Raw genomic sequence first — 21551 nt, forward strand, 5'->3', positions numbered from 1 at the left:
CTAAATCAATGACATCTTTAATTGAAGAATAAGGGCTAAGAGCATTTCATTATGAATCTGTTTCCTAAGCAGAATGCATGATAACCCAGATATGGAAGTAGCAGAAATATCTATTATAAATAAATGGGAGAATTGGTTTTATTCCTTTAAGAGAGCAAATTCTAAGTATATCTCATATATTATCAAAATAAGAAAAACAATAACCCAAGGGTTCTCCTTTTTTAAATAGCCTATAGTTTTACGGATGCAGAGTGCATCTCACAACAGCCAAGGAAGAGAGGATAAGAGTAATATAGTTCATCAGTGTACTGGCAGAGCATGTGCAGGTAATAATCACAACTGAAGTGTTACTGAACTGTGAGAGTTGAACATTTCAATCTTTTACAGAAAACTTCTGATTTTTATTTGTGATTTGTAGATGCTGGATGTTTTTCAGAGTCTGGAACCAGAAGATTAACCTACAGGATGTTACAGATGTTCAATGGAAAGAGTATATAGCTCTTCTAGAGTAGGTTTGGGGAAAATAAAAGTTTATTGAGCAGAAATTGAAACCATTTTGTTGGAGTCAGAACACACTGTTAACATTTTAAAAATAAGAGATATTAGATTTTGTTCAGAGTTATTTCAGATCATTGTGCTGCTGCCTAGAGCTTTTTTGTACAATTACACCATTAAGTGTATTCTTAAAGTTCAGTCAGTTGGGTTATAGTGTTATTTTTGCAATAACTTTAGCCTGTTGTCCTCAGGAGCTGACAAAGCGGGAGGTTGAATATATTGCATTGTCGAGGGACACCACAGAAACTGACCTCAAACAGCGACGAGAGATCCGAGATGGCAGTGCTTTTTATCTTGACCAGGCAAGTTGTAGTCATACACCACCTAGTAACTTTCACAAGTAGTTTGAAGGAAGTCATGGTTTATCTTATGAAAAATCAGTATGTGGATTGACATGTTTCTAATCCAAGTAGAAAGTTTCTTGCACAACAATCTCATGATTATCATAAATGTTATCTTTACCCAAATCTAAGATTACTCGGTCTTTTAGCCATACTACAGGGTTGATTTAGACAGACCATTTTTGATAAGAGTAAGGTCCATTCTGTGCAAGTTAGATAAGCACTACCTTCGTATGTCTCTTCCTCAAAATTTGCATCACATTAGGTGTATTCCTGAAATGAATCTTCTGATCTAGTTTAATTGTAAAAGCATCTAGTTTGTGTGTTTTATGACTGCCCTGTGTTGTGAGATCCAAGCACAGTAAAGGGAGACAATAGGGAGATTTGATTTGAAACCTCACTGCTGATCTGGAATAAAATAATGATTTAAATACTCCTGCCCTCCACATTGCCCCAGACCAGTAGCTGATTTGACACAGCCATGGACTGACTTGGGTTAGGTAAGATTTCTCTTCATAAGTTAACAGGGGCATGTTTCCTTTCCGATTATGCAGGTAAAATACACACTTCATGTGAAATGTTTGTTTTCCTAGATACCTACAATTTTTATGGAAGTTAGGTTTCTGGTTAGATAAGATGGGTGAGTTCCTTTGATGTAGTATGAACTTAAAGAGTTTTTGGTTGGTGATGCAATAGAGGTTAATGATATCACCATCATGCAGGTGTTTGTGAGAGAAAACCAGAAAGCTTTGTTCTCTCTTTTAAAGAAGCATTTTCCTTTCTTTTTTTTTTCTTGAATTCCCAATGATCTCTTCTTCAGCTCCCAAACTTTCAAGAAACCTTTAAGCAGATTTTCTTGAAACGACAATAAATGGCTTTGAGCAGTGGAAGATCCTCAGAATGAAGAATTAACAATTAATCTAAATATATTTTATTTCAGTTACTTCTAGGACTTCAAATTATTTCATGCTTACCTGGAAATGCAAGGATTGCACAATAGGAGATAATTTGAAGCACTGTACTGTGTATTAGGGCTGTAAATGGCTTCTCATTTACCAGAGGATAAGAGCACTTGTGTAGATTGTGGGATTAACTCAGGGACTAATGTCAGCTCCACACCTGTCTGCTGTTATGGGCAGCCTTATCCTCACACTTGGTACAGGATAGTCCAGGTAATTGACCCATGGTGTAATAGCATTAATTAACTAACATTTGTAAGAACCACTGTGTTGAGGACTGTAAGAAGCTGTCTGAGATGTGAGATGGTCTGTTACTGACGTCTTTGTCTGTAGAACTTGATCCCCCTGTGAGGCAGCCTCATGTCGGATAATCGATTTTGAGTCATCTCACTCCAGCATGAACACTCTGGGAAGATTTGCTTCTTAAGATCAAGGTCCAAGATGACCACCTTCCTCAGTGAGTTAGAAATTTTCATTTGAAAGTTTTTTGCCAGAATCCACCACAGCAGTACTTCAGACCAAGACTTCACTTTAGCAAGATACCAAAGTACTAAAATCTGTTGCAATCTGTTGCATCTTTCCTGAGCTCCTATTTTACTCATCATATTTATAACCAATGTATGTATGTTTATAACCAATGTATGTTACGAATGGAACTTAGGAAAAATAAATACTTGGTATTTAGATGAACACTTCTAAAATACGTGAAATATGAAGGATTAATCTCATAGATAGTGATGTTCCAGCTTAAGTTTTCTCATCCTGCATTTTAGTTAGATGAATAAAATATGCTACATAGTTTAGAACTATCATAGCTCTAGTTATTCTGTTCTATTATTGAGCTATAAAGTTTTACAGATTACACTGGTGCCTGAATTTCAATGAGTTAATTTAATGATTTTGAGGTTTGCAGATGCTGTACTAAGAGCATTACAGAAGCCAGACACTATTCTTCTTTAAACTACAAACCATTAACTGAGAAAGGTATCAGTAGGAAGCCCTAACAAAATATTCCCTAAAGAGCTTGGATTGCTCCAGTTGGCATAGCTGAGACAAAGAGAAGGTGAATTCATGTGAGGGACTGAAGATAGTAGACTCTGCTTTTCAGATTGTTGTACCATTTCCTTTCCTGTAGAATCTCATGTTTGCTCTTCATGTCACACAAGAGAAGACAGCAGAGCTTGCAAGTCTGGTTTCCAGGGCATCCTGTGTCTGAATTCTACAGGTTCAATAAAACTTACCTGTTGTTTAAGATATATGAGGCTCTTTGTAAGCAAGTCATAATAGAGTAATGTAATTATTTTGCACTTTGAATAATAACATACTATAACAAACCTGGCATCTTGTGACCAGAAAGAACTTTAATTTAGTGGCTCATCGGGTTTGTAGACACAGAAAGGTTTGCAAAGTTATCTCGGAGTGGCTGTTAAGATGTTGTAGTTGTTTATAGCTCCACATTTAATCGTGACAGATTAAATGCTGTAAATTATTATCTCAGAGATTTCAAAACATCTGCTATATTTTAAAATGAAGTTACAGAATATGATTGCAGATACTTAATTAAAATATATTTGAGAGGCAGTCATTTGGAAGTAGTTCTTGAAATTCCATATTGAAAGGCCAGCATCTCAAATATTCTTGCATATCAGCAGTTTTTAGTACTAGAGTGAATCAAGTGGGAGAGTTGGAGTTAGGTAGTTAGAAGAGATATCTGATGAAGGCTGAAAAAAAAAGGGTTTATACCTCAGAAATAGATAATTAATAAAGGTTTAATTAATAGATAATTAAAATAAATTAATAGATAATTAAAATAAAGGTAAACATTGAATTGTCAAATTCACTGCCAATTAGAGTAATGTAAAATAAAGAAATTGTGATGAGGTAATGGCAAATTATTTGTTTTAATTCATGTACTGACAGCAGAAAATCCTGTTTGCTTGTCCTTACTTGGGGCCATTAATTTTGGCTTTCAGCTGTTAATTCACTGTTAAAAGCCTCAACATTGTCATTATTGCTGTTATTGAGCTAATTAAATAACCTATTGGTTTTATTATCTTAATTTCTTGCATGGGTTAATTATGTTGTATATCAAGTAATTAGAATTACTTCATATTACAGAAGTATTCCAAGGGTACCTTCCGATTTTACTTTTATTGATAGAAGACTTGTCTTGCAAAGTGGTTTTCTGCTTCTATAACTCTGACAGTTAAGCTGCCAATTTCATTGAACCAGTAAGACGATTCTAATAGCCTATTGTATTTCCAAAAATTAGGGAATTAGGTTTGATTTTTTTTAATCTTTTTTCCCCCATTTCTATATAGTTTTGCTTTTTATTTTGTGTGTAGAGCTACATAAGTCTCATCCTTGGTTTAAATTCCTATTACTACAGCCTTTTACATTAGTAATTATTACATCTAAGGAAATCCTACATTTTTTTAATGTAGCAGGTGAATTTGGGAGAGCAGCTAATCTACTTTGTTAGTGCTTGAGAGGTGTGTTGTTCCAGTATTGAGTTGAAAACCACTTTGTCCAGAATGCCCGTTTTTGTTTACCCTTTATCTTACAGCATTTACATTAAATGTACAAAGTTAGACTCTGTTTTGCAGTGTCTTTGAATTATGTGAACATACTCCTTTTAATACAATACTTTTACATCCCTAACTGCACCAGCATACTAAGTTATACAATGGCAAAATGTAAAATTGATTGTCAAGATACCAGAAGAATAATCTTCTGATGTGGCTTGAAACACTTCATGTGGTAAACAAACACCCAGAGTGACAGAAATGACAACTTAAACCATACTGTCTGTAAAATGAACGTAACATGAAATCCCCTGGAGTAGCACTACCCAGTCCGGAGTCTGGCTTCTTTTAATCAAAGCAGATTAGAAAGGGAATTATAAAATAAGATGTGAGATTAATTGAATGAAATTATAATCATATTGGAGAGTGAGACTGTAATATTTGAGAGTGTGTGTGTATACACATATGTGTGTATGTTTGTGTATACAGATAAAAAACGTTACATATTTTCTTAAAGAGATGTGTAAGAATGATTCAGCTTTTAACAAAAATTAACCACTGAGTGAAAATTGTGTGATTCTGTGATCTATTAACTTACTGCCTTGGAGGTGACAGTGGGTTTTTGATCTGCTGGGAAGTTAGCCACAGCCACATTGTTGCAAAGTATAATTTCATGGACTGACTAACACTGCAGTATCTGTGTACCTAGAACAAGAAGTAAGATAGTGAAGTCTGAAGAAAGAAGAGACAAGCAATGCACTCCAAAAGTGTGAATGTTCCCATTCATTTTCTTAGTTTCTCCAACATTGGAGACAAAGAGGGAAATATTAGGTAGAAATCAACAGTATTTGGATGAAATTAATCTTTGTTGATGTTGACATACCATATCTTTTATCTAAAAGAAAAATGCACGTTAAAGGGCTCTGTATGGTGGCCTTTTAACTTGTAGAAGTGATTTTGGTATAATCATTTGCAATACTTCATGTTTCTTAAAGTGTCAGTGTTCAACTAGATTTGTTAGTCTAGCAGTTCAGACTCTAGTATCTTGTTTTGATGTACAAGGCATATAGATGAATGTCTGTGATGTAATGTGAGGAAAATTAGGATCATGTATTTATAATTCCTTATAAGAAGTGTGAGATACTTTTTTCTTATGTTCATATCTGTTACACATATATTCCACTTCCTTTTCAGCTGTTATTTCCTGCTATGGGGAAAGGAGCAATATTTTGTAATATGTGGGATCATAATACCCATAGGCAATATGGACTTGGTGGATGGTGCTCTGAGTCAAAGTGATTTAAGAGTAATAATTAACTTCATAATTTTTAGATATCTGTCAAGTATTTAATTTTCTTTTTTTTTGCTGCTCATCAGGAAGAAAAATTTAAATTGCCCTCCTTTCTTATTCCTGTACAGAAGATAAACCTTGCCTAGGTTTATTTCTTTGTAGATTTTTTTTTTTACTAATAAATCTGTTAAGAAACTCAGTTTGCCCTCTGCTAGGCCTGGTTTCTGGCCACAAGGCAAAATGTTTTGCGTACCTGATGTAACTGGTTCTCATACTAAGATACTTGCTGTAAAGCAGCTAAAATAGTTGGACCCTGCCAAGGCAGGGATATAATTTCTTGTAAATACAGTTTGCAGGCACTGTTGCAGAAACACCTGACTGTCGTGTTAGGGTAAGGGGTAATGGAAGTAAAACCAGATCACTTGACGTGTGGTACTTCAAAAATGGAAAATAAAATTGCGTGAAGGAAGGTGAAATCAGTGACTGGGGAAACAAAAATCAATGACTGAAATGAAAGACTGTTCCAGTTCTTGTCACATTTACATATTTATGCTCTCATCATATGTTGATTCACTTCCTAGGGTAAACTTTTCTAGCCAAGTTTTCTGATTCAAAACACGAATGAATTCAGCAGTTTATTCCTTTATCTACTTTTCATTCTGTGCCATGGTATAGCATCATGAAATAGATGCTCACCAGTTCAGGCCATTCATCCTCACTGAAACACTAACTGCTGCAGACTGCTGGATTCCCTCTTTGGATGCTAGCTAGCCTAGCTGACAGCACTCCTGTATACTGCAATTTCTCTGTCTTTTGTGGATATTTAAATAAAAAAAAGGAGTGGATAACAGTATCTGCTCTGTAATTTTGCTAAACTCACAGGAGAAAAATAGCTATAAAATCTACCCAGAAAACACTTGATTAACTCAGTGGGGAGGTAGGCTGAATAGTGAAGATGTAGCCCCCTGCTCCATTACAGAGGGAGAAAAAGGTTGAATTAGTTCTTAAGTTACTTTTTAAATTTGATTAATCATATTAGTTACTATTTTCATTAAATATGAACATCACATTTGGAATATGTGTAACTCAGTGTATTTGTGGCCTAAGTTCAAAAATGCAGAACTGTAGCTTATCATCTACAAAGTGAAAAATTTTGTAACAAAAGATAGAATACACTCTTTTGATGAATGATAGGCCTGTTTGTTGTCTCATCTTGGAATGGCATTATACATTTGTAACTTTTTTATTAAATATGTTTTATTTTAAACAACTAACATAAGATTTTCAAAATATTTAAGGAAAAAGATAGCATTAAGTTTTCATTAAAATGTGACATTTTAGCTTTTAAAGTGGCTGAATGTGGCTTTAGTAGGCCTTTATCTTACTCTGCAGTTTTTTGCTGATATTTCTACTTTGGAGAAAGCCTATTCTCATATTCGGTCATTTACTGGCAGTCCTTGTCAACTGTGGAAGTCCCAGGTGACTGGAAATTGGCAGATGTGACACCTATCTGTAAGAACAGTCAGAATAAATTTGTTATTGTAGGACTCAATTACTTCAGTCCAGTAAGTAGTCATCTGTTTTATTGTGGCTCAACAGGTTTCTAGTTTGCTCAACTCACGGGGGAAAACAATAGCTAGGGAATTCAGAGGCCTTAAAGCTGAACAAATACCTTGCAATATAGTCTTTGGTAGAGACATACCATTGGGTATGTCTTTTACACATATCTTGAAAGTCTAACAAAGTAGTTTCCCCAGTAGGAGTCAGTAAAAGCTCCTCATATTCCATTCTACTTCTCTGTCATTTCTTTCCCTTGTTTTCTTTTACTTATTGGGTAGTTTTAACAATTTAAATTTTAAAGGTTGGATTAATTGTATTTGACTCATGGAAATGAATTTAGAAGATATCAATTTCCTCTGAGTTTTGTGATATTTGTTAGCATGGTAGGTTACAGGGACTCAAACCTCTCATCTATGGAAGACAGACTGTACCACGTATTTAATAGTTCATGTTTTGTCAGCCTGCTGCAGCCAGTCACCATTTTGTTAGCCCAAAACCAGCCCAAGTTTTGTGTTATCTTTACCAGATGGTTGTTCAGGATCTCTTTTCATCATAAGTGACATCTGGACATTACATTGTTGTGATGTTTATGAGATACAGAAATGAGTGGAAAGAATTGGGTGGATGAGTTTGTGTGGGATATTGTGTGGGTGGTGGGAACAAGATATTCCATTGGAAGGGACATCTGAAACGTAGGCTGCAGATGTAGAGGATCCTTACCTCATTAGTTCTCGTGTTCACTGAGATGCTTGTAGTGTTGTTTTTCTACATTCTTATGGTTGCTGTGCTTGAGATGTCATTACAGGGATCCAGTTTTCAGAGCGGGGCAAGTCATCATGTAACAAAACCCTAAAAATGTACCTTGAGGTAGCTCCTGTAAAAGACACAGTTATTGATTACTGTTGAGCAATTTCCAGCCTTTTAATTATAAAACAATTCTGAATGTAGTCGGTCCATCATATTCTAAATGATGCTCAGATTTGAAAAAAAGTCCTTTGGAGTTCCCCAAGAACCTTGTTCATGGATTTCAGGACAACCAAAATATTCTGGTGTGCAATAAGCATTTTCCTGAGAGAAAAGAACTACCACTTCAGTTCTGGTATGTGAAAACTATACTGTTAAAACTTCTGTGGCTTTACAAACTATTTTGATAGTCTATGTAAAAATGTCTTCTTTCTCTGATGTTTTTGCATTTCAGTGTGTGCTTTGCGGTGAGCTTTTTTCTGTCCTTCCTGTTCTGACACTATATAACTTCATCCATATGTTTATACACTGTGATTTATGTAAAAAAATAGGGTTTACAGCTTCCTGCATTTGTCCTATTTTGCACTGCTTGCCATGATTCAGCTACAGGAGAGTCAATGAAAGGCTGCCTATGGTTGTCTTGTTCCTAAAGTGTTTTTGCCTTTAATTTTTTTTTTTTGTAGGTGCAGTGTGAAACCATTGTAAGCATTCTGTATAATATATTTGTTGCATAAAGCCACTACAATGAGAGCAGTGTTGTGTGAAGTATTTCTGCTCCCAGTCTCTGGTAGCTGCAGGTATTTTCTGGAGCAGGTATCCAGGTTACCAGCTTTCCAGAGCTCTGGCAGCACAGGTGGGAGGCAGCAGCATCTGTCCTCTGAAGAGCAAAATAGTCCCTTTGCTGCACTGACAATAAATCTGAAAGTAAACTTTTAATAAATCCTTCTTGACCTTTTAACAAGAATTAATATGTTTAATGTCAGATTTAGCGACAAGGTTACATGATATAAACCCCTCCCCATCAAATTTGTGGTTAGACATTTAGACTGAACAAAACTAATGAGAGAGGGGGTCAGTGCAACTCTCTCTGGGTTCTCATTATAGAATTATGAAGATTTGTTTCTTGGAAACATTTATAAAAATAATTTTCAGTGACAGATTGCAAACTTACTTTGCTTCCTCTGGTTTTTTAAATGCGTTTTAGCTTCCATACCAATCCATCAATACACAGCTAAAACTGATGTTTTCAGAGGATGCCTTGTAGTATGCCTAGCTTATTGGAAAAAATTACCAACCAGAATGCAGAAACAGTACAATTCAGAGAGAGATATTTCAGCTCTTCTGGTCTTAAGAGCAGACTTTATGCTACTTAACACAAAAACTTTAGAGATAGATGAAGCGTGCACTTACTTCATTGTATTCTAGAGAACAATTTCTAGTATTCAGCTATGCTTTGAAGATGGAAAAAAGCACATCAGAGTAAATTAGTGCCCTGGGGTGGTGGTGGTATCAATGTCATGAGTTGTCTTTGATTATGAAATAAAAAAACATGGTTGTGAATTCAACCTTTCCTGAATCTGATTGTAAAATATGCATATAGGTAGGCAAAGATAATTTAAAATTTTATTTTCCTGAGAAACAGAATTTTGAATAAAAATTTCAAACAGTTTCCAAGTTCTGTACTTTTTAAATTTTGATCCTGTAAGCTGACGATCAGCAGTCAGTACAGTGTATATCGTAAGCTGCTTCTCAGGATTGCATTGTTAATGGAGAGCATTTTTTCTTGAAATTAATGATTGTTGTACACTTCCTTATATTTGCTGTCTACCCCTACAGCAGATTTTCTTCATAAACCAGTTCAAGAGAGAGGTTTTTGTTAGTACTGGAAGCCTGTTACTTCACAACATCCATAGTGTGCGTGTGTCTCAACATGAGTCAACAAGATTCTATGGATACTCAAAATATTTTGAAACCATATGAACAGAATGTGCATTTTCCTCTGGCTAGTAAAAATCAGTCATAAAGTCTTCACAGACTTATAATATGCAGAATCCAACCAGCTTGGCAAATAAATTGTTTGTTAAAACAAGTTCTGGCTATGTATCCAAGCTGCATTTAGACAGAATAGCATTTTGTTCGTGCCAGGTACTGGACTGTCTGCTGGAGACTCAGGTTTTCTATTCAAGCAGGTTGGAGCAGATTTTTGACATGACCAATGACCTTCCTAGGGAAGAATGTTAGTAGAAAATTTGTTCTTTGTACACATTTTATGGGATGAGGAGAGAGGTGTTTTATGTTGCCTGTTAGGTAGTGTATGATGTCCTGAATGAAGAAAAAAAATAATTGCTTTTTTTGAAGAATTAGTGGTTCAGTGGAAGAGAAATAATTTGAGGTTTAGTCCTTGTTTAATGGGCTTATTCCAGGTTCCTCTGATACTGATTATGAAGCTAAATATAAAAGTGCTGTCTTTCTAAGATGGGAACTTGATCTGGAGATCTGTACCAGGATTTTCGAGTGCTTTTTTTCAGTAATGTTTGCCTGAGTCCAGATTAGATACATTGATAATAAGGAATTGTTTCCATCTTAATAGTGATGTGAAAAGTTTACTCCATGGCTAATTTGCCAGTTTTAAGTTATGCTTCTAAATTGCACTGAAGCATCTTGATTAGTCTTATTGTTTAGTGTTGTGGTGGTTTAACACCAGACAGAAATTAAACTGCAAATAAGCCTCTCCCCTTTCCCCCTTCCCCCTCTGGTGAGAGAGGAACAAAGTCCAAGATGTGGGTTGAGATAGCAATTTACCTAAAGCAAACAGCAATGGAATAAGAAATGCACAGTAAAAGCAACAATATTAGCAACAAAAGTATACTAAAAAAAAGAAAACATGATTTACACACAAAAGGTGTTCACTACCTCACCTTAGTTCTGGCTTCCCCAGACAAAGACAAGATGTCAGACAAGATGAAGCACAGTCAGTGCTTCTCCTCCCTAGCTCCGAGACAATGAAAAGCAGTGATGGACAACCCCCTGAAAATCGGTCACCTTGCACCATGCCACTTGTTTCTGGACAGCTCTGTTCCATGTGGCACTGCCACTTTTGACCAGTCCCTACCTCTGAGGCTTGGTTTGGGCTGAGCTCCTCTCATCCTGGTTTTGCTGCCACTTCCCGCACTGGCACCATGCCGCGCTGGCTCTGCTGAGATTTGTCTCTGTGTCAGCTCCACTTCCAGACCGCTTTGCCAGGCTCCACTGGGCTCAGCTGCTTTCATCACCCAGAGCCACACTCTCCTGAGCCATGGGAAGGGGAGGGCAGGGTTGCCATGGCTGGTCCTGAGAGAGTGGAGACAGTGTCCCACCCGTGGTTTGTGCTCACCCTTTGCTTCCCCTGAAGCCGCAACCTGGCCATGTTCATGTGGCTCTGAGCTCTGACCCCTCTCCGAAACCAGGGCAGGTGTCTTCTGTGTCTCCTCAAATGGGTGTGTGAGTCAGCTGTGTGCTTTAAACCCATGCAGCAATTAATTTGTTGTGCTGAACTCATCTTTGTTCCTACTTTATCCATATGCATTTGTCTTTTATAAGTCTGCTTTCAAATGTAATTTTTTGGTGGGTTATTTTTGTATTCTGGTGCTTCTTCATTATTCTTTTTCATATCTTCCTTCTTTCTGTCTGACCTATTTTTTGGCATCTATTGTATTCATCAGTGATTTTCATCTAGCATTATATGACAGGTTCTTCTGTAGGAGTTTATAGGAGACATGCTGGGAAAAGATTTCATTTGTTCTCCCTTTGCAACTGTGCTTGTGTCTGAAATTGTGTTTAAATGTGATAGGAATGCAAAAAAAGACTGGTGCCTCTAAATGTTGCCTGTGCCCAAACCTGCTACATTATTATCAGCTTAAATTTCTGCAAATCAGAGGAAGACAAGAATGCATTGTATTTCAGAGTTTTTACTGGGGAGTAATTATAAATATTGGATATCAAGTGTACTTAATGTACTTGAATTAATGTCATTGTAACAAAGTTGCACAAAATCATCAGCACCAGAGGTTAGTTTTACATTTTGGTTCCACATTAAGAAGCAGCCATATATAAACAACCAATTAAGTAGAAAAGAAGCCATTTTCTAACCCTAAGTTTTCAAAGGATTATCAAGTTAATGGCTGCATTGAGTCATGTTGATTCTTATAGAAATAAATGTTCTTTGAGGAAAGTTCTTGGAAGAACCTGTAGGTTCTTTTTCAAGAAAAAAATTGTTTGAATTAATTATGCAAAGTTTATTAATATTTCTATTAAATGTTGGGGGGCTTTATTTTTTTTTTTTAAAAGTGTGCAGTTCGTGCAGCTACTGAAGGCAGAATCCTTGTTCTGGAAGGCTTGGAGAAGGCTGAGCGGAATGTCCTGCCAGTGTTAAACAATTTGCTGGAGAATAGGGAAATGCAGCTTGAAGATGGTCGTTTTCTCATGTCTGCAGATCGTTATGACAAACTTTTGCAGGTATGGAAATGCTATTTGAATTTTTTTTTTTGCCTCCTCTTCTTGGTAGTGCTGGAATATTATTGTGAAGGAGAGAGTACTTTAGGATTCAAATGGGGGAAATTTCACCAAGGTTTCAGCTTTTTTTTCTGTGTTATCTACATATGAAAAAGAGTAGTCCATATTAACCTTGTATGAAGCCTATATGTTTCTAAAATGTGAAAGCCACAATGTGAGAATAACTGAAATGTCCTTGTAAAAAGATATTTAAGTTGCCACGAAGTTCAGATAATGCTTCAGCATGGCAGTAGCCTTGTTGCTAAGCTTTTAAAATATTAGGATATCAAAATATAAGTATCTCTATATTCAGTCACTATATTGGTGCTGTTTTGCCTTTAATTTACAAAAGTATATGTAAACAGCAGTCTAAACTATAGAAAATGGTTAGAGGCTTTTCCTTTGATGGGAAATGGGATTTCAGTGTCTGCTGTCATTACTGCTTTAAACCATTTTCATATCTTTGAGCCTCACTGCTTGGGTGGATACTCTTCAGGCTTTTCTTTTTGACAGTTTCGGTAGAACTTTGCATCTTAGTTCCATGTATACTGTAGTTTCCAGTCACATACCTGTCAGTCTGACACCTGCTTCCTCACCTGTTTCTTCATGTTTCTCTTCTGTCGCACCTGTGGTTAGGTGTGTGATTCAAGCCCATGTGGCACAGCAAGGAAATTTGCAATAAGCCTTCAGACACTGATGTCAATTGTATGAGGTTGCCAGCTGTGCTGAAGTACCATAAAAATTTTTTTGTAATATTTAATTAGTAGATGCAATTACTGGAGGCATTATTATTATTATTATATTTCAAAAACAAGCTTTTAAAATGTAATTGTATTTAAAGAATGAAGATGAGAATTCAAACTAAGATTTGGTTGTGAAACATCTTTCTTCCTTTTAAACACTTTTCTGATGATTAAATGTTTCAAAGCAATTAACTCAGGCACACTGATAATAGTATATGAATTAAATAAATCGCTTGCTACAATAGTAAATCTAATATTGTTGTTTGGGGTCTATTTTATTATACAAACTGATGTTCAATTTTGCTCCTCCTGTGTGAATAATTTCTGAGCATTTAGGTCTGAAGGAAATGTATTCATGTATAGTTTTAGGGAGGACTTAACTGTAATGTGGATAGAAAGAGAGCATTTTTGTATGCAAATAATCCTTTGAGTGACATAATACGATATTTACTGTCCTCATGAATGAGACTAGTTCTGTATTATTTCAAATAATAAAGTATAATTTGTGAATGAAGCTTCTAAAATGGAGATTTTATTTGCCTTTACACTTATAAGAGAGGGAAAAAAAGAAGAAAAAGCCTTGTTCATTGTAACACATTTCTAATGTTCTACAATAAAATATATTTTGTGGTCAGTTTGTTTTCTGTTCTTTGTAGAAAGAGTGTTGTATTTGTACATTTTCACAAGATGTAATGTAAGGTAACATCACAACAGGCACCGTCATCTCTAGGGTTTTTGTTCATTATGCTACAGGTCTGAAAGCTATACCTAATTGATCAATTTTTTTCTACGTTCATTTTGGAAAAACTTGTTTTTATCATCCAGAGATTTGACTGGTTCAAGTCTTTCTAGTCACTGCATGAAAGACAAGAACATCTGAGAAATACCACATTTAGGCTGAAGGACTGGGGCTTTTAGTTGAGCTGGAGCTTAGTCATCATAAGTTTTTAATGACACAGTGTGGTTTTGGTTGTTTGTTTTTTTTTTTTTTTTTTTTTCCTATTGCTTTGTTTTAATTTATTTAGGAGCATACAAAATCAGAGTTAGATGCATGGAAGATTGTTCGGGTTAGTGAAGATTTCCGAGTGATAGCCTTGGGCCTGCCAGTACCTAAATACTCTGGTAACCCTTTGGATCCACCCCTTCGATCTCGATTTCAAGCTAGAGATGTTTATCATCTCCCCTTTAAGGTGAGTGTGGTAGCAGAAGACTGGATCATTTGTATTGAGTAGAGATTATATTCTGATGTTATGTTTTACTTACCTCACCTCTGAAAAGAATTCTTGGGTAACAAATTTATCTTAAGGTGCATTTTTCATATTTTCATATTGCATAGTAAATTCCTGACATGCAGTCTTAGAGTTGCTGTGGAATGTTGCAGCAGAAAAGTAACTTCCATAGCACAGCCCTAAAATAAAGAATTTGATCTTTTTTTATTCTTAAATAAAATTAATTCTGTGTCAAGGAGTGAGTAGAATCCTCATGTCTAAATTAGAGGGAAAGAGAGAATGCTTCATATCATGACCTGTGACCCACAGTATGATGCCAAAATTAATTTACTCTCTGATTTTATGTTCTATTTCCAGGACCATCTTCAGCTGTTATATTCAATTGGATCAAATGTTTCTACAGAGAGGTAATTTTTCATAATTAGAAAAAAATTTATTGAAGAACCTATGTCCTTTCAAAATTCCATGGTATTTTTGTGTCTCTATCACTGTGCAGAGATCAGAAATGAAGAAATTTTTAATGTGTGTGGGCATATGCTCCCACAGCTTTTTGTATGCAGCCTTCATATAATGAATCCTTAGTGCTTTAGAACTTTGGTCACACCTTACTTGTGTGCCCTCAGAAGTACTTTCAGCATCTTTTACTATATTTAACTTTTTATGCTTTAGTATTTTAAATACAGATAGCATGTATAAAACTCTGTAATTACTTTTTCATATGCAGAATTTCTCAGCTCCTGTCTTTTGCTACAACTCTCTGCTCTCAAGAATCTTCTACATTGGGACTTCCAGATTTTCCTTTAGACAGCTTATCGGCTGCAGTTCAGATTTTGGTATGTGCATACATGTGCTGTGAAACCGTTTGGGTTTAAAATGGCTCAGAATTAGATTTGGTTTATTCATGTTGTTAGAAGAAGATTAACATGAAAACACTAAGAATAGTTTGAGGGAGAAAAGTCTCAGTCAGATATCTGGATAATACTTTAACCAAACATATAACATAATACTGAAGAACAAAGTATGGTATGACATAAGATTTGTGTTGTTATTGAATGTATCTTAGTGCTCATTTTATTATTTTCCCCCCTCTGGTAAATCACCGTACCAGACTTCAGGGCATCTACAGTTTATCTGATGGCACTGAGGTAGCAAGTGGAGAGAAATAAAAACCACAATCCAAAAGTACTTTGTATTTAATGTTACACATGTAAATCATGTTGATTGCACTACAAAGATACCTGTTGCTCTCCACTGACACCTTAAAGGACCCAAAACAAATGTGGGCATAGGAAACAGTTAAATTGTATGAGAGGAAGCCTACATTATGTCTTTGGGCTGACTGATGAATTTAGAATAAACAGAAATGGAGGATTATGTGAAGATGCAGGCTGTGTACTCTCGAAGTTGCAGTGCTTCCTGACAGCTAAGTCCAGAGGGAAATAGGAATTGTACATCTGTAGAGTTCACAGTGACAGGTCAGGCAGCTCAGGACTGAAGGTGTGTCATTCTTTCTCCTTTCCTGGATAGTCCTTTGTCCCTTGGACTTTATAATTACATGGTAAAAAGTCAAAGACAACATGGAAGGTGCTTCCTTAAGGAAGTCAGGGACGTGAGATCTGTATAAAGAGAGAAGGGTTGGTGCCCTTTTGTATGCAGGAAGGTAGGGTCAACCCAGGAGGGTAAAATGCCAGGAGAGTTTCTCAGACCCACTCTCCAAGGTGCAGATGTCTGTAGAAGGAACTCTTGATAGCTCTCTGTTGTCTCATGTGCAATCGTTTTATCTGTGGTACTGCTCAGCAGCAGATCATTTCCTACATATTTTATTTGATTATAAACATTAAAGCATATCAATTACTTGTGTTACTGTGGTGCTCAATCGACCCTCAGTTGTGCTGCATACTTACAGAATTTGTTTTCTGAATTAGGGGTCCTACATTAGATATTAAGAAATGATGAAAATTCAAGTGCAGTGAAATGAAGTAGTATTTGAAGGGCTTTGGGAGAAAATGTTGTTGGATTTTGAAATAAATTGCAACTTTTTATTCTTTGAGCCACAAAGTGAAAAATTATTTTTAAATGAATGCCAGATGGCTTTCAGAGTAACAGAAAGAAAATGAGCCTTAAGCTATTATCTAAACTATGGAGTGAAGGAAGCATTTTATTTTACATTAGAGAATGTGAACTGTTACCATTGTATGAGTGTCTTTTTTTAAGTAAATGGAAACTGTTTATTTTAGAATTAGTTTTAATCACTTGGATTTCTAAGCTGTGCTCAGTGATTTTGACCTACATCATTTTTCCTTTGTATGTTGGGTCAGTGCCATACACTGCTTCTAGTTTAGTTACTTTAACTGTTTAAAAGTGTGAAGAGAGTGCATTGTGATGAGTAGTTTCTTCTCTTCTGTCATAGAGTCACACAGTCCCAAAACATAATTTCTTAGTTTGAGAACTCTGCCTGACAAAAGGGAAAATTTTTCATAGGGTCTTGTTCTGAAGAGGCTTATTTTATACATTTCATTGTAATTATTACTAATTTGAGATAATGTGAAAAAAATTACATGGTATGTCTTTATATATAGAGGAAGGGCTTTTAAAATGCAATAAAGGACTCCCTGATCCTTGAAGCTGTACATTTACTACAGTGCAATAACTGGTTTATTTTTACTGGGGTTTTTTTTTATGTGGAACATTATAAATAGTGTTACTGCTTATAAATTGAATTACGCATTTCATAAAATATGTGTCTCCTGGTTTCATTTCCAAGGAACTCTTCTTTCTATTGTGTGCTTATGTAAATCCAAGTGTATCACTGAAAATCAGTTCATTTTATTTGAATTGCTTTATTTGCTTTGGTGAAGGCTTAAAAAGATAGTGCCAGTCAAATGACTGTTTCCCACTTATGTTACACACAAATAATCCTTAAAAATTTGCAAGTCAATTTCGAAGCAAACGATCAATATTTAATCAATTGAGAGAGAGTTTAAAATGTCTTTTTTCTACCAGGAAAGGCTTTATGCATAGTGTCTTCAGTAGTCATAAATGCATTTTTCTTTCTTTATTGCTGCAGCAAAATAGTCAAATGTGTTTCTAATTCAGGCAGCAGTTTGCAAAAGTACTAACTTAGTACTTAAATCTAACACAGAGGTAGTAAAAAAAGGTTGGTTTTTTTTTCTGTAGGAAGTTCAAGCATACTTAGTTATTCTTTTCAAAACAGCACAGTTTTAATTAAACTGTTCAGAAATTTCTATCACCTAATTTGTTAAGTAGAACTGATCAGAATCAAAATGAAATACTATAAATTGCTGTGAATGTGTAGATTATTATTGAAATACTGATTTCTTGTCGTAAGTTTTTTTTTCTGGTAGTGCTGTAAAACTCATTTACGTGTGGTGGGATTTGTCTCTCTTGGCCATATTGTCTTTGGGTATTTGAGCCAGTCACTGTAGCTTCCATTTATGCACAATAAAGAAAATAATTTTTAGAATATAGTTCTTCTAATCTACTTTGGACACTTAAATTTATAATGAATTACACCTGAGAAGTGGCTGTTTTGACATCTAGTCAAATACTGCTTGTAGTGGTCCTTTGCATATTGCCCTTACAGTCTTATTTTAAGTTCAGAGCTGTGCATAATTTTGGGTTAATGGCTAGTGACAGAATGAGCCAATAATTTTTTTCAATTTTTTAAAATTTTAATTAGGATTCCTTTCCTATGATGTCAGTCCAGCATGTTATTGACCGGCTTTACCCCTATCATCTTTTCCTTGGAAAGGAAGGCAAGACTGCAGTCAAAGACATGTTAAAAGTAAGTATTGAACAATATATTTATATTATAATTCTAGAGAGTGATGGATTATGGCAGTAGTTCTCCTGATTAATGGTATGTCCTGCTTTGGGGCAAATTTTATGAGGAAACTTCGGAAGTGGTCTTTTCTAGAAAATAAATTCAAGTGGCCTCTCCCCCAACTGGTTTGAGACGTAAACCTCCTTTTGAGAAAAGTGGAAAAAATGCTTATTTAACAAGCAAAGTATTCACAAACATTGAAAAAAGAATAACATTAAACAATGGAACCTCTCGTTGTTCTGAAGAGATGACAAATTCAGAGTCCTTGTCATGGGCTGCAGCTCAGCTCACTCAGTCTCTTATCAGTCCCTCCTGCACTGGGTAATGCTGTGTCCTGGGCTCCAGTGGGCCACAGGCGAGAGCTCACAGTGTTTTTCTGGGATTTCAGTCCAGAGTGGGGCTGAACAGTTCCAAGAAAAAAAAAAAACCAAACACAGTCCAGGGAACTTCTCTGCCTCAGGTAGCTAAAAACTAACTAAGAGCAAAGGAGACCCCTGTCCCTCTGTCCGTGCTGCAGACAACTTACACTGAGAGAGTGAGGAATGTGGGCGAGTGAAAATGAAGCTTCTGCACACACAAACTGCACTTCCCCCTCCCTTTGATCCCTCAGATCTCGTTTTAAAGGGACAGAACTTACTTCTGTGCTAAACAGATGAATGGGGATACAATTCAGCATCATGAAGTCACCCCAGGACAGGGTACTTCATTATTTCTGTATAAAAACAGAAATCTTAGATAAATTTAGACATCAGTTAAAGACTATGGAAAAGTCCTCATTATATAAAAAGTGGTTAATTAATTTGAAAATAGTTACTTGTATGGTTAAGGTAGTCAAATGCTTAAAAAAATATCTCTGGCATTTGACGTTTAAGATAAGATTCTAGAAAGACTAATTATCACATGCACAAAGTACATTCACCATTGCATGATTATAGATTGTATTAATCTCTGGATTTGGACTGTGTTATTTTTGTTGTTTCTTGTTGGTCAGATCTGTTTTTTCAGTTTGTCCATGTTTAATAGTAGCATACAAAGTCTATAATTATGATGGGTTATTTTATTTATCTTTTAAAACGTAAGCACTGTGTCAGCTTTCTTTAACTTTTAATATGTTGTAGGAGTTACATATGTTGCTGAAAATTAGCATTAAAGCATTTTAACCAGTTCTTTCAGTCCTGAAAATTAAATATTATTTCTATGTTCATATTTGGAAATAACCAACTTTGTAGCAAGCAAATATTTGGTTTCCCTAAAACCAAGCTTATGTGTCAGGGAAACGTTTGCAGCCCATCCCTGCTTTCCCCCTTCTCTCCCCTCTTTTTTGCGTTGGAGTTCAGTCCTGTATTCTCTGTGTAACTGGGCTGCTGTCCTTCTTGTCTTCCTCAGTTTTGGGATGGACAGTCCTTGCATTTGATTAGGAGGTTGTCCTGAATGACTTGCTAGCTTTTCTGAACCGTCAAAGCTGACTCTGGTGGGGTCCTACCTACCACTTCTCTGAATAAGCCAATATGGCTTGAAGTCCAGGACCTGAAGTCATTTGTCACTTGCCTTTAACTACTGCACAGGAACTTCCATCTGAATATGAGGAAGAACTTCTTTACTGTGCGGGTAACCCAGCACTGGAACACATTGCCCTGAGAGGTTGTGGGGTCTTCCTCACTGGAGATTTTCAAGAACCATATGGACACAATCCTGTGCCATGTGTTTTTCTCAATAATAATCTACTTTTAAGTACCTCATTCACAGATTTTTCTGTGTTAATTTTCCTCTTTTTAAAGACAGTCTTCCTCATCACTACCTTCACTTACTATGTCAACAAGTACATATGAAATCATTTGGCATTTTATTCTCTTTGCACACCATAAATCTTGTTAAGCAACGGACCTTAAGAAATACAGAAAATAACTGGTTGTATTGAGGAACATCTGTTTATAATGATGTTATAATAATAGCAGCTCCAGAACTGTATAAATTTTAATGAGAGATTATTTTTTACATTCTGTAAGAATGGTGAGGGAGAGGAGTCTAGCAGAAGCAAGACTCCTCTTATCTGTGGGTTTCCTGAGAGTGTCCAGGTAATAATTGCTACTGAATACTTCTTTATGTGTAAAAGAAAATGCTAATCTTAACTGGGTAATAACAAGAGTTGAAAAAACCCAAAAAATACTGTAAGTGTGTTGGCATTGATGGATTATTTTGTGTATTCAATCACTTCTTAAACTCAGCTAACATTTAAAGAAAAAAACCCCAAATTTCCGACAATGGAATGTAAAGTTTAGGTGTCTCACTCAGAGGCAGATATGGGGATGTAGTAATATAGCTGATAACATACCCTAATTTCAGGATATTTTCCCTTCCAGTCAGCTGTTGGAGCTGAGAAGTGAGAATGCCTGTGGTTATGCCAAACAGGTAGTTTTGGCAGTTAGATGCTCTGCATGTTTCCTGAAGAGATCACATTCTTAAAGCACTGTCTTCCCAAATGTTATCTTCAACTTGGAGAAATCCTTTCCTTATGCACCTTGCTTACTGAGGCAGCACCAAAATCAAGGCATTACTTGTAATTCTTATTCTCAGTAATGAAATAATGTGACACATTGACTTATATCTTCCATGGGAGTGAAGGTAGTTTCTTGGGAGTGTTTGTGGATGAGAAACTTAACATGACCCAGTAATGTGAGCTTTAAGCCCAGAAATCCAGCTGTACCCTGGGCTGCATCAAAAGCAGCTTAGCCAGCAGACTGAGAGAGGCTCCATTCCCCTCTGGTGAGACCCAACCTGGAAAAATGTTGAGGAAAAAAGTATGTCTATAAAACAACTTTGTAATTTGATACTAATGTAACTCCTTGTTTCAAAACTAGTTAGCATAAAAAAATGCAGTTAAGGACTGTGTACTAATCCAGCATCAGCAGTGGTCTTTAGAGGTGTTTAACATACAAAAGCATTTGTACAAGTACTACAGTTTGCAGTTTTCATTAGTTCACTAGCTTGCAACAGACAGGACAAAAGTATCAAAATAAACTTGTCAATGATGTGGCTTTGTTTACTCTTATTTGAAGTGTCTGCACTTTGGCAACTGTATCAATTTGTATTCTGATTCTTAAAGACTATCCTTAATTCAGAACTTTCATGAAATCATGGCATGAGAAATTATTTTGACTGACAGATGAACATTTGAAATATAATTGTAAAAATCATGTTTAAAAGTATATATGGTTTTTCTCTGCAAGACT

The 21551-nt window shown here is 35.8% G+C and overlaps 1 protein-coding gene across 2 annotated transcripts in view; it reads left to right on the plus strand.

The window, feature by feature from the left end:
• VWA8 (von Willebrand factor A domain containing 8) overlaps positions 1–21551 on the plus strand; it is a 179730-nt gene that overhangs the window by 25901 nt on the left and 132278 nt on the right. For both annotated transcript variants that reach the window (XM_053970435.1, XM_053970436.1), the window contains exons 4-9: positions 747–857; positions 12302–12469; positions 14274–14438; positions 14835–14884; positions 15202–15310; positions 18178–18282. In XM_053970435.1, the coding sequence (XP_053826410.1) occupies positions 747–857; positions 12302–12469; positions 14274–14438; positions 14835–14884; positions 15202–15310; positions 18178–18282 (708 nt within the window). The remainder of the gene's footprint in view (positions 1–746; positions 858–12301; positions 12470–14273; positions 14439–14834; positions 14885–15201; positions 15311–18177; positions 18283–21551) is intronic.

This window comes from Vidua macroura, chromosome 2, assembly GCF_024509145.1.
Source record: "Vidua macroura isolate BioBank_ID:100142 chromosome 2, ASM2450914v1, whole genome shotgun sequence".
Taxonomy (NCBI): Eukaryota; Metazoa; Chordata; class Aves; order Passeriformes; family Viduidae; genus Vidua; species Vidua macroura.